Source organism: Caretta caretta, chromosome 1, assembly GCF_965140235.1.
Source record: "Caretta caretta isolate rCarCar2 chromosome 1, rCarCar1.hap1, whole genome shotgun sequence".
In the NCBI taxonomy this organism is placed as follows: domain Eukaryota; kingdom Metazoa; phylum Chordata; order Testudines; family Cheloniidae; genus Caretta; species Caretta caretta.
The window spans coordinates 237467929-237483990 of record NC_134206.1 but is presented as its reverse complement, the minus strand read 5'-3'; the positions used below and the strand labels follow the sequence as shown (position 1 = coordinate 237483990).

At 38.0% G+C, this 16062-nt stretch overlaps 1 protein-coding gene across 3 annotated transcripts in view; it reads left to right on the top strand.

Annotated features, from left to right (window-relative positions):
- AEBP2 (AE binding protein 2) overlaps positions 1–16062 on the top strand; it is a 90409-nt gene that overhangs the window by 30245 nt on the left and 44102 nt on the right. For all 3 annotated transcript variants that reach the window (XM_048827581.2, XM_075121970.1, XM_075121964.1), the window contains exon 3: positions 4488–4595. In XM_048827581.2, coding sequence (XP_048683538.2) covers positions 4488–4595 — 108 coding nt within the window. The remainder of the gene's footprint in view (positions 1–4487; positions 4596–16062) is intronic.

Sequence of the window (16062 nt, the reverse complement as noted above, 5' to 3'; positions counted from 1 at the left end):
TAAAGTATGTATGTTGTGTTTTGATTTAGGTAATTGTGGGTACCTTAACATTCAACTCTTTCTTGCCATTTATTTTTTAAAAAAATTCATTTAAAAGCTTTTGTATAAGGATTTTTCCCCCCCCGTGCCCTGTTTCCGGTTCCAAGTGTTATCATTTGAGTTGCAATTACATGGTTTTAAAACGGAATAGTTAATTTTTGGAACCCTGTGCTTCCTCATAAGCTCTTTATTGTTGTTATGCTTCCTTTGATACTTTTTTTGTAAGCGAGGAAAGGATTGGTCGTTCGTGGTGTTGGTCCTAGGATATTGGAGACCAGGTGGGTGCGGTAATATCTTTTATCGGACCAACTTCTGTCGTTGAAAGAGACAAGCTTACATAGTGCTCTTCAAGAAAAGACCTCAAAGAATTTGTCCACAGAGATGTTGGTTATTTGGGTGCTAAAGCTGTTAGTATCTCTTTTAATTACCCATAGTTGGAACTTGTTTTCTAATGGTTTCTAGAGTACATATTACTGCATACAGCTCAGAGAAAAGCTACATTTGACCATTTTAAGAGTGTAAAATGTCTTTGGCTTGGCATTGAATATGTAATAGTGTTGGCTGGCATTGGTCCAGTTTATCTTGAGAATGCAGGATCTTGTAGTTACAACAGTATTTGTATTTGTGACAGGTCTTTACAAGATGTGCTTTGTATTTTCAGGCAGTGCATAGTCTTAGGCCTTGTTAATACTTGGGGAATTTTATAAAAAAAATATATATTACTTGCTCTGAAAGCTACTGGCTTCGTTATACTAGTGTTAATTTGAAGCTACTTCCCGAGTTAAGTATTAAGAAGCCCACTGTGTTACAGAGCATTAATCTGTTCCTTTATCAACACATGAAGCCTTCCTTGTTCTCATAGAAATCTGTCTGAGTTTCTTAAAACGATATAGTTTAAAAAAATAAATTGAAAGCCATAAAATTAACCTCGTGTCAGTGATGTCATTTCAGAGTAAACTGGTTTTGGATTAGGTATAAATACTAGAGACCCATCCAATTTCTATATCATGTAAAGTGCATCAGCTAGAGTGGTGTCAGTCACTCATCCTAAATTCCTTGGACAGGTAGAATCATTACTTAAACTAGTCTGTGATCAGTGTTTCTCAGTTTCTTCATGCCTGTTCTGACAAGGATCTTCCCTACAAATAGGGCATTAAAAGTCATTAACTTCTATAGAATTTAGAATTGTCCAGTTTTGGATATAATAACTCATTAGATCAGTCTGTTACTAAGGGAGACTTGATGGTATGACTGTATCTTGTTAATGTTATTCCTTAGCAGGACTTAATCTTCCTGGTAGATGTTAGGTAATATTCAATCGCAGGCATTGCAGTGCAGTTAGCCAGTCTCAGACATTTTACCGTGCGCAAAATATGCAGAGTTGCCATGTGAAGATCTCTGCATATGTTCACCAACCGTTACGCATGGAATCTGGATTACAGCAATAAAACTGCTAGTCCACATCAGTATTCTGCCAGCTTTCACACACTCCACTCTTTCAGGCTTTTTTAAAGTTGGATTTGTTTTTTTGAAGCTTTCATGTTTCTTTAATGTTTGCATTTTTCTGTGTAATTTGGTATTCTTGGGGTTTTTAGTTTACAAAATCTGCTCTGATAGACTATCCTTTTGTTTTCAGAAAAGAGAAGTTGCATGAAGCTCTGAGTGTCTGAATTGCAATCTGTCTACACGTGTCCATTTGTGTGCCTTGCTGTAGTTTGGAATTTTTTGTTAAAAATTAAAATTCTTTAATTTGGTAAGAAAGAGACTGTCAGGTTTGTTTCACAAGAGTAGGTGTATGTGCACCACCTGTAGGTGAATAGCTCATGGCTTTGAATAGCTCATGGCTTTATTGTGGAGTTTTCAGACCTACTTATGCACAATGACAGTAGCTTGTAGAGAACAAGAATTATAGGCAAGGGAACAATGAGGCACATTCAACACAGTATGATTAAATGTAGAAGCTGCATAGATATATAGATATATAAAATATATGTTAAGAACTAATACCCAAACCATTCATAGGACTTTTCCAGTGTGGGCCCCAAATGGCACATGTTCCTGGAGGTAATCTAAACCTGAGGGTGAATGTGAAGGCCATCCTTGTGAATGGCCTTCACATTCACCCTCAGGTTTAGATTACCTCCAGGAACATTCTATACATTCTATATCTCAGGCCCGTTAAAGGACCCTGATGAAGCCAGAATCCCATCCCACTCCCTTTCCTGAGGTAGGAGAGAGAACATGAGGAAAGCCACAAGGTACACGGGACAGAGGCATACCCACCCATCATGAGCTGCTGTGTCCAGGACCAGTCCCCATGCAGCCCATTGCGTTATATGGACCTCAGTCAAACACTTTAAAACCCACCAGCCACACTGGAACCTTTCAAAGTTGGAACAATTATAATTGAAACACCCAAAACCAGATGTCCAGCATGCCAGGTGAAAAGTGAAAACCCATATGGCAGTTTCACAGTTTTGCCATTGAGTAAAAATCCGTTCCGGATCCCCAAATGATGATCAGCCCCTGCCATCAAAGGAGATCCAACATACTAGTTTAAGGGTAGGGCTGAAACAGGGAGCTGAAAATGGCTGTTCGCCTACGCAGCAAACCATTGCAGCCTTCTTCCTCCTCCAGGAAGGAGCCAATCACACTATCCCATTGCCACCCTCACCATCCACGAGTAACAGTGGTGAGTGGGACAGGCTCTGGAGCCAGAATGCAGCATGCAATACCCTTTCTTCCTCTTCCCCCTCCCCTGCAGCACGAGGGGGAGGGTGAAGGGGAAAAGGAAGCAGCCACCTTTCCCCCCCGGTTATAAAGGAAAAGGAGAGAGGGAAGCAGCAGCACATGGAATACAGTTGTAGTTGCTCTTGGTTGAGATCTCATCTCTCCTCCTCCTTCCCCCCAACCCCTCATGTCAGTGCTCCCTGCTCCATCAAAGCTGCCAACAAAGTGATCATTTTCTTTTTACCCAGGGACATGAAATTAGAAAATACCTGGGAAAATTAATTAAAAGAGATGCTGTCAATTTAAAGACACTTCTGTATGATGATTTTTTACTTAATCATTTTGCAATTAATATGTTTGGATAGAATAGAAAAGCAGAAAACATGTAAAATCACAAAAATTGGCCTGGGAGATTGGGGGTGGATGTATATATAAAATAACTTTTTACTCTTTTTAAATTGCCAAAATATGAAGGTGTCCCTTTAGTGCACAGCTTTTACTTTTTCATCTGCTTAGGTTTCTGCTCCAAAGACCAGAGAACTGAGATCTGTTTTTTTTTGTAGTAAGCTAAATAGAACTGTGTGTGCAGGGGAAAGTGATCAAAAAATTACAGAAAGAATTATTTCAAGTTGATGGTATATACATGTTTGTTTGAAAGCCATACTTAGGGTCTCCGGACATAATGATTAAAGACAATAATTTCAAATTCAGCAGTTCCGTCTTTTGAAAGTGAATATGTATTTAAAACATGCTTTTTAAAATTACTTGAATGTAGCTGCGTATGGCATCAGTTAATCTTTGGAATATGATGAATAATAAAAGCCTAGTTAAAGCTTATGTTGGAGGGTTTTTGCTGCTGCTGTTTTTTGTCATCAGCATTTTGAACCCTGTGAGGATGTGGAGAGAGAACTCAGGAAAGTAGAAGTTTGAGTTTTATGGAAGGAAAAAAATGGACATAGAAATAATTGGCACCTTAGAAGGAGTGTTAATTCATATGTATATCTAGAAGTAAATTCCTTTTCCTCCATCATCCAGAAGCAGTTAGATTCCATGGTGATAAATCCCATAGAAAAACCCAGTTACCTATGGTAGGGGTTAAAAATCATACTGGGCAAGGACATCTTTTTCATCCTACAATAAATATGTCTGGATATATGCTGTGATGGGAATAATGTGAATATGTGGTTTAGTTTGGAGCCTCCAAAAATTCACTAATGTTGAACAGTTATTTAAATACTTTTTAGTACCTTGAAACAAAGTTTTAACTTGATTCCCTCATATAGAAGAAATGGATTGTTGCTTTTATATGAGACTAAACCATTTTGTCCCTTTCTCTTACGAGAAGAATGTAAGGGTGATTAGTCAGTTTGGAGCTTTCTTTTCCTTTCTTAGTATAGGTATTAATCATTAGAGGATTTCAATATTTGGAAGATATCTCTAGGGTTCATGGTGTAGCTCCTGAACTTACTTATAGGGGGAAGCACTTGGGCACCAAAATTTTGTTCCAGAGAACTGCCGTTATGAATGCCTGTGGGCCTTATTTCTTTCCCAAAATTCTGGGCAAGCTGTTATGAGAAAGCAAATAATTCTGATACGTTTATTCAGGGCCTAAACACTTTTTGTGTGTCCTTTGAACCAGCATGTTTTGTATTCATAACCTAATCAAATAATGTTTTTAGACTTTTATAAGAATTAATGACCTATTTTTCCTTTATTAGGTATTTGTTTGCTTGTGGAAAGGTTGCAAAGTATATAATACACCTTCAACAAGTCAAAGTTGGTTACAGAGGCATATGCTGACACACAGTGGGGACAAACCTTTCAAGGTAAGCTGTTTTTATAAGAAATCATGTTTTGTATGTTGAAAATGTTAAACAATTTTACTTTTTATGTCTGGGCTACATTTTTAACACAGGAGGATTTTCTAGAAATATCAAGAGAGACAAACTTTGGCCAATTGCACTTCGTTCATCATTTATATTATTATAGCACATGAAGGTTCCATCACTGTATGAACACAGATGAAGACACAGTCCCTGCCCCACAGAGATTATACATTTATTCCCAATGCCTTTATCTGAAGTGGTATGGGAGTCTTAAATTTAACTGTCTTTCCTGAAGCTCAGCTTCCAGTTTAACCTACTGTTTATGCTGAAAACAGGTGGACGCATGACTCTTATGTTTTAAACTTCCACTCTTGAGGAATAAAAAAGCATGTGAATCCTGCATCTAGATGACAGCCATTTTGCAAACAAAATTTAGTTGAAACCCAGTGAGCGATATTTATGATCAGCATATTTCTTCTTAATGTAGTAAGGAAATGTGAGTCAGGAATAGAGGTCCATATAGCTGACTATATTTCTTGCATAGCATTTTCTAACTTTCTCTCTCTCTTTCTCCCCCCCTAATCTGTACCTGTGATTCTAGGTATAGTAGTGTTTATCATTCCCATATCCACCTATCCGTTATTAATGGGTTGCTTCATCCTCTTATGGATACAGTGGGGCAGTTCATAGCTGTCAATCCTGGATCACTTGATGGTAAGTCCCACCCACACTATTTCCAGTCTGAAGTTCTCCCTCCATGCAGGGTTCATCATTTTGATGGAACATCAATTTGGGCTTTTCTTCCTCTTTGATAACTTACCTAGGTAGTATTTTTTCTCTCTAAAAAGTAGTACTATTTTTTTCCTGGCTACTCTATTCCGTTTTCTTTTTTAAGGCATTTATATTTCTCAAATAGAATTTTTTTGTTATAATGACCTCTGCCAGACGTTATTTCTCTGCAGAGCTCATGTTTGCGTCATGGCAGAAAAAGAGACGCTACGGTCAAAGTCTGAGATGAAAATATGCAATCCATCTCTCCAACCTTGTATGAAAACTAAAGTGTTGCTTTTCATCGCAAACTGCATAACATAATCTGAGGATTTCTAACTGAGAGGATGAATGACAAAGGGCAATTCACTACCAGCCCTCAAGCTTGTTTAAGGGAATTAAATTGGCATGGAGGTGATGGCTCCTATTTTTAGAAGCTCAACAGATGGGTCAGAGATCCTTAACACCTCCAGATATGATTATTCCAGTAACTGATCCAGCTCTGGCTGCTAGTCCTGGAAACAATTTTGAAAGTTATTGTGTCAGATGAAACTTTTCCTTTAATTCCACCTCACTTTGAGATTTAAAATGGGTATTTTCTGTGTTATAAATGGAAGCAAGTGGTGGTGATTGTTCTGAAAGATCATCTCTTCCTGTAGCTTTCTGGTGGCATGCAAACTTGTATTGGGCCTAATCCTGACTAGATAAGCCTATCCTAATTGTCCGTATGTAGCAGTTAGAGATGTCAGATACATTTTTTTTTTATCATCAATCTGCTCAGGCCATCAGGATTGTTCCTGTCAAAGTTTTAGTATGGTATAAACAAGCAATTGAAAGCCATAGGCATTCAACCAAGACATTACTATAAATCATGGAATCGTAGCCCATGAAAGATTAGGTAAAAGATAATCCAATTTTAGAGACATTTGCCTTTGAAAATATAGTCTTTATAGGGAAGTACACCCAACAAATGATGATGAATTACTTCATCTTCAGTTATAGTTGTCATAGTTAGTTACCTAGCAAAAGACAGAAGCTTCTATAAAGATCCCAGCCCCAATGGACTTCAGCTTTTAGGTTAATGCATTTGCATATAGGCCTGGTGAGAACTCGTACATCTAAACGTCCAAGCAGTTTGTCTTAGATGAAGGCATCTTATGTTACATGTACTGATATTGCTAACCGGTTCCCAATACTTCCTGGCTAAGGTTGATGAAAGAACTCTCTAAAGACTATAACTATTGGTCAGTAGCGCACATCATGGCTCTGTCTGAGTAATTTCAGCATTTCATCCTATTATCCTCTAATTCTTTGCGTGTCTGGTGTATTTTTCTTAAACTCTAGTGATTTTTTTTTTTTAAACACCTCCTGTGGTAGCTTTGACAAGGGGGGACGTTTGCATCTCCAGTGGAGCTTACTGCCCTCTTTTTTTTGGTTCCTTTCAGAGAATCTAGCACCAAATGTAAGCATCAGAAATCAGACTGAAGTAATCAAAGCACCCATGTGCCATGATTTCCAGGTATTGGGGAGTAGACTGTTCCCATATATACACATATGTATGGGGGCAGAGTCTTTACTGTCTGTACTTGACCAGATGGAGAATATGCTATGGCCAGTGCCGAGACTGGTTGAACTAACAGTATGGGTGCCCACCTCTGATCTGATGTGCTGGATGCTCTTTATTAAGGTTTTCTGGACTGCAGTGTTAATGGCTTACACTGGTAACCACTTGTCTTTCATTTGGAAAATGCCATTTTGAGCAATGGAAGAGTGTTTCCACCTTCTGTCCTTCAAGAACATGATTAGTGAGGGAGTGCATTCGGATATGAGGTGCAGTCATCCTTTGCCTGTTGTATGGCAGAGAGGATAGGTAGCATTGATGATACAGACACATGGCTATGATTATCTGGCCTTCATATCGTATTAATTAAAGGCTCAAAGATCTGCCATATCACAAGAAAACCTCTTTGTTGAAAGGTAGTGTCTAGTCTCACTAAGGTCAAAGAGAATTTGTACCCCCCAGTTTCAAGTATATTATCCATTTGTCATCCTTCATGTACAACAGGAAAAAGTTTTTTCAAGAGGCTGACTTCTGGGTCTGATTTCAGGAGTTCCCAAAGTCAAATTGCTCAGCATCCTAGCAGAAGCCAAAATATTCTGAGTCCTATTTACACACTCAACTCCTACTCTCAGCGAAGCCCTGTGTTTGCTACAAGTTAGCACGTATCTGCTTCTCAGAAACTTCTTTTCAGGTTGACTGGGACCTTTTGTTCCTGATGACCCCAGTCAGCTCAAACAAAGGATCCTCAGCAATATCCAGTTACAAAAGCTACTTCAGAGAAATCCCTCCAAATTATCCCCTTTGAGAATCATTTGAGTTCCGTCATACCAGCAAGAGACATTGCAGGAAATCTGATCCCATCAAACCTGAGATACCTGGTAAAAGGTGGGAAGTCTTGTAATTTCAAGGAGGGCTTCCTGATACCTAGAAAGCCAATCCTTACATGAATTCCTGAGGAGCCAAACTTCACCCGGTTAAGGAGAATTTCATAATGTCTCTGCGTGCTAGCCACTAGTGTTCATGATTGATTACCCAACGTTCTGTCTTGTCCCCACAAAGATCACTGAAGTTCATAGAAGTCCTACATGGTTCAGACATGATTCTCCTCAAAACCTTCTTGCCCCATGATGGGATCCAGAACATTGTGGATTTGGCAGGCAGGATTTGCCAGAGTAGGCATCAACAGGAACTGTGCTACTAATGTCACTGCTGAAGGCCAAAACAATGTATGGATTAGTCACGACACAAATGTGTATACTGCAAGACCATTCATGTGGCCACAGAGCCTTGTATGGCATTCAGAAAATGTACAACTTCCTAGCCTTGCTGACTTGGTGGCAGATCAAGGGTCAAACTACAGTTAGGCATGGACTTCTCCTAATCTCCAGTTACTCCAGTGGGATTGTGAACCCATGCAGAGAGACTGCACAATTCAAGTACTTGGTCTCTTCAGGTATTGCAGCAGCTTCATATTAATGTTATGGAGATGAGGGCTTCTTGAAAGCACAGTGGACTTTCAGAGAACTGACATTTGAGCCGCTGTGTTTTGTATAAGTGCTAAAAAAAGAATCTCACTTCCTTTATTAGGAAGCCTTTCACACGTGAGATTGGGCTGTCCCCCACAGGACATTCCTAGTTGCCATTTACATAGCACAAAAGGAAAACAAGATTGCAGATGTGCTTAATAAATGGGTAATGGACCTACCAAAATTAAGGGATAAGGATAGTTAGTGAATGAGAGCTTTTTTTGGGTGGCACCAGAGAGATCTATTAGGTACATTCCAGAAGATTGAGCTGCCAAATGCATTTCCACAGACTCTTGTCATAGCAAAAGTTCTGATCAAACTCAAGAGATTGAGTAATTCTATGACCTCCCTCCCCCAATGCTTTGGTTTCACGTGGGTCTCAATCCCATTAATGATAGTAGTGGCTAATCCCATCAGCATGAGACTTTGGCCATATTTTATCACAGAACTTGGGCACCTCTGTACATCCCAGCTTAAACTCTCTCTACTTGTTGGCATGGGTTTTACAGTTCAAGAGCTAAGTACTATTGTGATGGAAATTAAGGTGATGTGTCTCTGAGAGTCCTGATTCAAATCCTTTTAGTTTTCTGAAGGCATCTCATAAGGATGAAAGATAATTGTGGAGATGCTAACTGATTTTTGTATCAGTCTTCACTACAGAAGATACTGTATGGGGTGGAAGGAGTCTTACACTGGACCTTCACATGTTTAGCTAATAAAGATGAGGCACTGTCAGACTGAGATGGCAAGAAGACTTGCTGGAACAAATAAAATACTGCAGTTTAAAAAGACCTAATGGTACACATCCAAAAATGTAGTGGCTGAGTTGCAAACAAAAAATGTAGTCTAATTAAAATCGCATGGGCTCCTATAGCAGGACTGGAAGGGTAGTCCTGGGTTAGGGTTGATTCTAGGAATTAGACCTTGGAGCTTTTCTTCAAGTCCAGGAAAACTGGTTGAAAAAAATCAGAGAATTCTAAAACGTGTGTGATAGGAACCAACTACCAGGGCTTTTACAAAAGAAAATTGTGCCTGTAGTCTATTAAAAGTAATTGAATGTATCTATAAAACAGCAATTAAAAAAACTGGTAGATATAAATGGTTTGGATTTTCAAAAATCCTTAAACTTAGTTGCTTTGTAAACTAATATGGAGTAAGAGGCAAAGTTTTATCTTGGATTAGAAACTGGCTAGAAGAAAACAAGGAACTGGAAAAAATAGTTAGTTCTCAACTTGGCAAAAGATTAAATAGAAGATTGAGGAACTTCAGAGGAGCAGATCAGAGTTAAGCCATATGTCTTGTTGACAAATGTAAGATAATGCATACTGGAAGGAATAGTTTGAACTGCTCATACACATTATTAGGTTCTAAATTAGCTATAGACTTGTCAGGAAAAAGAAATGGATGTATTGGGTATGTACACACTGCATGCTAAGCCTGGGCTCTGACTCAGGTTTGAGCCCACCCTCATCTGTCCACACGGGTATGACTCAGGGTAAGCAAGCACTCAGAATCCTCCTAGTGCTTCTGGTTGGTCAGAGCTAAGTCCTGGTGTGTCTTGGGTTCATGTCCCATGTCATTTTGCAGTGTAGACTCAGTTCCAGCTGCAGAGCCAAGTCAGAAGGTCTGTGTAGTACAGTATGGATGCATTAGCACAACTGAGACTTGGGTCCAGCAATTGTAAACCCAGGTTTACAATGCAGTGTACACACTCAAGTGTGCAGGCTTGGAACCGAGTCCATAATTCTAGGTCCCACAGACCTGTGTGTACAATGTAGTGTAAACATCCATTGTGGACAGCTCAATGAAAATCTCTATTCCTTGTGAAGCAGTGCTCAAAAAAAAAAAAAAAAAAAAAGGCAAATAGTGTTAGGATTTATAAAGGATGAGAAAGAAAATAGTAATGAAACTATAACAGTATATACATCAATGGTACAGATTTGTCTGGAAAACTGTTCAATTCTGGTCAGTCTGTTTCAAAAAGGGGAGAAGAGCTACTATTGATTAGAAAGATTTCTTATGTGGAGAGGATGAAATGGCTGTTTAGAGAGGAGACTAATAAACTGTAAAGAAGGTAAAGTGGGTACTCCTGTGCACCCTTTCTTTTAGTACAAGAAAAAGATGTGTTCATTAAATTGAAGGATAAGCTTAAAAGGGTGTGTGTGTGTGTGGGGGGGGGAATGTATGAATCAAACTCTTAAAAAAACTAGTCTGGAATTTATTGTGATGGATACCGCTGAGGCATTCAGATGTGCTGGATTAGAAAAGACTTCAGCATTTATGTGGTTAATGAGAGTGTGCACCATTACATTAAATAGGATTAAAATATATATTTTTAAGAAGTATGTAAACCCTCATGCCAACCACTGAAGGTTTGTCTGCACTGCAATAGGGTGGCATGACTGCAGCGCCTATCGCTATACTCAAGCCAGCTTTGATGGAGCTAGTTATTAACAATAGCAATGTACCCACGATGGCATGGGTTAGTCACCTAAGTACAGTCCTGCTCAGGGCTGTGGGTATAGAGTTGGGTGTCTAGCTTACATGTTGTTCCCCAAAGATACACTGTATGTTTGAATGAATTCTTATTAGTACACCACTTTCCCCACAGAGTTGAGGATTATGTTAATGATGGGTATTTCTCTTTTAATTGATTATGGTTATGAAAGTGTTTTTGCTCCCTTAGGAAGGAACTGATGGAAGACTATGGCCAGCCTAGCTACATCATGAGTAGTATGAGATGCTTCCTTCAGTCAAGTGATTTAGATCTTTTGGGCTGTGGTAGTCCACACATACATGGAACCAAGGGTGGTAATTTGTTGGAGTACTTCTCTTCAGAGAGCTATAATTGCATATAACTGATTACCTCTTCCAGAAGAGAGACTGTCTGCCTTATACTTCCTTAGACTGTCCTGTTGTTTGCTTATCACAATACGATTAATATTGAACTTTTAATGATCTCAGCCAGCCTGATCACTCCACAAAGTGGATTGTAGTGCTTATGAGACTGACTTGCAGTGTCCTTTTTTATGCCATATCCTGATAAAGCAAACAGAGAAAGGAAGTTGACCTGATTAAGCTGTTAGATGTACTAAACAGTCTTAAAAAACAGTTTCCTCAACAAAATCAACAGGAATTTGACTCTTGCTGAAAGGATTCATATGCTTGGGAGAAGTGAGAAGTTCAAGGCAAGATGCAACAATTAATTATTGACTTAGAAAGGATTCAGTGAGATTTAATCTTGGAAATTATAACCCTGGATAGAAATATCTCTGTATGCAGGATTCCATATTGAGGACATTGTAACTGTTTCTTCCCAGATAAAATGATTCCAGTGGGTGTATTGTGAGTTTCTTACATCTCTCTTGCACATGAAGGATATATAAAATATTAAGGCAGATTGCCTAAGCAGACTGATAATTGAGCAATAACAGTGTTCAGATCTGTAGGATTTATGCAGATGACAGATGTTTGAAACATCAAGATTGGATTTATTTGCAAAATTTCACATTTGTTACTGTCAAGAAGAGACATCATTTCGTTGAAACTAATAGAAATACAAAGGCAACATAACTTTTTTTCAGACCATTAAGAGTCTCTTCTTTGTTAGAGTCCCATCAAATTTAAATGTTGACCCAATATATCTGCTCTTTACTTCCTAAAACCTGTAGGTAGTGTTCCATGTTTTCATCTTCCAGAATTGAGGTATGTCAATACCCAAGGGTTGGATTTTCAGAAGTGCTCAGCTTTAGACTAACTGTTCACCCTTGGAGTCAGAATTTAGGCCAGGGCTGAATGCTTCTAAAAATCCCACCCAAGCAGCATAGTCATTGTGGCACTTAGAATTATTTTAGGATTTAATAATGTCCTCTCAAAATAAATACAATGACTGAATTAAGTTTAGATTTTTAAATTTGGAGAAAAAAAGTTTTGTCTTTAAAACCTGACCATAGAAAGTAAGGTCTGGCTAAAATAAAAGCTCTGGTTTGCGAAGAGAGAACTTTTTTTATTCTTGACATAGGGTATTCTGTGAATCTGTAGGGGAATATTAAAAAGTATATTTTACATATTTCAATATAATTGGAATGGTTAACTGCTAAATGTTATACTCTCATCCACGTGCTGCTAGATATTAGAGGGGAACACATCTTGTTAGTCGGCAGTAAATTGGGAAGTTCTGAAAGAAGGAACAGGACCTGAATGTTTGAGATAAGATTGAATTTTTGAAGTTATTTTAGCTGTTAAGTTGGCATTATTATAAAGGACAAAAAGTGCAGATTTTAACCAAAAACAAATGGCATAGTGAAAGCTTTTAAAGCTATAATTTTAGTGGATCAGGTGCTGGAATATTTACAAGTGTCACAGAGGGGAAAACCATTGTTTAGCATATTAATGAAAACAACTGTATGGTCAGAAAGAGTGCAGATTTCTTAAGAGAAATCTATGGTAGAATGTCTAGTTAAAACTTTTCAAAATGCAAGTTGGCACTGAGAGTTTGTATAGATACATCCTTTCTTATATAGCACAAGCTATAATTCCAAAATAGCGTTTATATTTAAAAGATTATAGCAGATCTTTTGTTTTACTTCTTTACTACCTATTTCTTGCTTGTCCCTACCTATTCTGTAAATTAAATTCAATGTTCATTACTGCCCATTAGTAATGGTGGGTATGGGTACACTGGAGAAATTAAACTTCTTACATGTTAACTTATTTTCTCTTGAAGTAACATATCCACCAATCCGGACCCACCCTATGGTATTAACAAACAAAACCAAAAAAACCTTAGATCTGAGTTTCTGAAAGAGAGAGGTTTAAAGTTATGCATAATAGTTGAGTTTGATTTATCAGAGGTCTTCTAAAGCTGTATAAGTATTTGGTGGGAAGCTGATTGGATGGGATTTAAAGTCCAGAGATCCTGAAATGACAGCCTGAACTGCTCCTATATCTTTGGAGAGGAAGAGACATAACCCATTAGTAACGGATTGCTGGATATATTATTTTAGAGAAAAAAAGAAAAGAACAGGTAAGACATTTTTCTCTTCTATTTCTTCTTGACTACAAAGTGTTCTGTAGCATCTGTGGTATACTATATTCTTTTAATTAGCTGTAATAATATAATCAACTGTTGTCAAACTATGTTGCACAAGAAGACAAAGTAAAACAAATGGTCCTTATAAAAAATACTTTTGTATCTTGGTTACAAGCTCAATTGCTTAACTTATAAATTTTTGGGTGCTTTTTAGATGTAAACTGCACCTACTCGAGTATGTAAGTATGCTGTGTCAGTTATGACCTGGAAAAGAACTCAGTTTTGGATAGAGCAAGTGCTGATTTTTGTGGTGAAGCTCTTGAATATCTTGTGTGTGGTTGGAGAACTAGCAAGTTTTGACCAATTGTGTAATCCATCCAAACAGACTAGAAACACCACTGTGTGTTATGAACCTGCCTTCCAGAAACATGCCTGGTACACATTTATCTGGCATATTTGTAGAATGTATTACTGTTTCACTTTCATTTAATAAGTTTGTAATATTGTCATGCTTATAATATTCCTTTTTTTTTAGGGACTATTTTCTGAGCTCTTGCACACATTGCCAAGAGTGTGGCTTTAAATTTTGCAAGGAGTGTGGTTCTACTTTGGGTCAGGTTTTCTGCTTTGCTCCAATCTTGTCAGAGCTAATGGAGCTAGGAATATTTCTAAGTGAAAGTTAAGAAGGCTGTGTAATACAACTTCAAGTGTCACCTAAAAACTATTTTTTTGTCACCTAAAAACTGTTTTTTTAAATAAAGGCTAAATAGTAGAGAACCTCAAGTTTTATTTTAGTGACTTTGTTTCCTTTCATGAAGCCATCTTGTGTTCATGTAGAAGTCACCAGCTTCTAATGACTTCAGAACTACAGAAGAAACAATTTTTGCTAGAAATTATGCTTTCAGATAGGATGAAAACAACTTACTTCCGCTGGCACAAGTTCGTTGTTTTTTTTTTTTTACATGACTAAACTCAGATTCTTAATTCACATCACTATGCATTCAGAGTAATTGAAGTCACGTTGGTGTTACTCCGGCTTTACAGTTGTGTAAATGATACTAGGATCCTGGACCACTGTGTTTAATTTGTCCACAGATGCACTTATTAGGTGCTTATATATGATTCGTAGGTTACAAAGCGAAAGGGATGATTGTGTTCATCTAGTCTGACCTCCCGTATATAATGAGTGTCTATAGAACTTTCACTAAATAATTCCTAAAGCATATTTTATAGAAAAATATCCAATCTTGATTTTAAAATTATGGTGGATTATCCATCATAACAACCCTTAGTAAATTGTTCTAGTGGCTGATTACTCACTGTTAGAAATTTATGCCTGATTTCCAGTCTGAATTTGTCTGTCTTCAGCTTCCAGCCATTGGATCATGTTATACCTTCTCTGCTAGCTTGAATGGCCCAGTATTAGGTATTTGTTCCCAATTTAGATACTTACAGATTGTAATCAAGTCACCCCTCAACCTTCTCTTTGTTAAAATAAATAGATTGAGCTCCTTGAGTCTGTCACTGGGAGGCATGTTTTCTAATCATTTAATCATTCTTGTGGATCTTCTGAGAGCCCTCTCCAAATTATCAACATCCTTCTTGAATTGTGAGCACCAGAAGTGGGCACAGTATTCCAATAGCAGTCATAGCAGTACCAAATAGAGAAATAAAATTTCCTTTCCTATTCAAAATTCCCTATTTATCCATCCCAGGATCATGTTAGCTCTTTTGGCCACAGCATAACATTGGGAGCTCATGTTCAGCTGATTACCCAAATCTTTTTCAGAGTCACTGCTTCCCAGAATAGAGTTGCCCATTGTGTGATCATGGCCTGCATTCTCTATTCCATAGCTCAGAATGGCTCAGTTAGGAATGAGGGAGCAGAATATGCTAAGTGGTAGCCCCATCTCCTCCCTTCATTCAGCCCGATTTGCAAGGTCAGGGTATATGAGGAAGAGGTTTGTGGTTTTATTTCTTGGTCTGCACATGGCTGTCATTACATGCAGAGTTACAGCCTCCCCAATTCCTCCAACCGCTGCAGTGCCTGACTATCAAGGGTGTTTTCATAAGTGAGATGGGAAATAAGAGGATGCAGCCCAAACTCAAAACAACAAAGTGATAATAGCGAGGGAGAGAGAAATAAGAGCACATTGTTTCATTTTGGGGCAGTGATATTTTAGTTCCTTTCAGCTACTAGTACAGTTAACTATCACTGTTGCTTGGAATGGGAGCTGAAAAAATTAATATTACATTCTCTCTCACATCCATTCTTATCCCAGAAGGAGCGTCAGACTCTTTTTTTCCCCTACTTCCATTTTCAAGTGTGTGGCCCTGGAGGGAAGGTTTCCCTCCCCAGCTCCTAATCAAAGTGAAATTAAAATATTTTGTCAATGAACTAAAACTAATTAAAATTAAGACAAATATTGAATTTTATTGTTGAAACATTGTTTTATGATTTACCATTTGTCGAATTGTTTCATATAACCAGTTATGAGAACACTGACTATATCCATAATTCTTTTGTTTATGACCAGGAGATTTCTTGGTCTCGTCTTATTTTTCTGTTTTGTTTTCCGT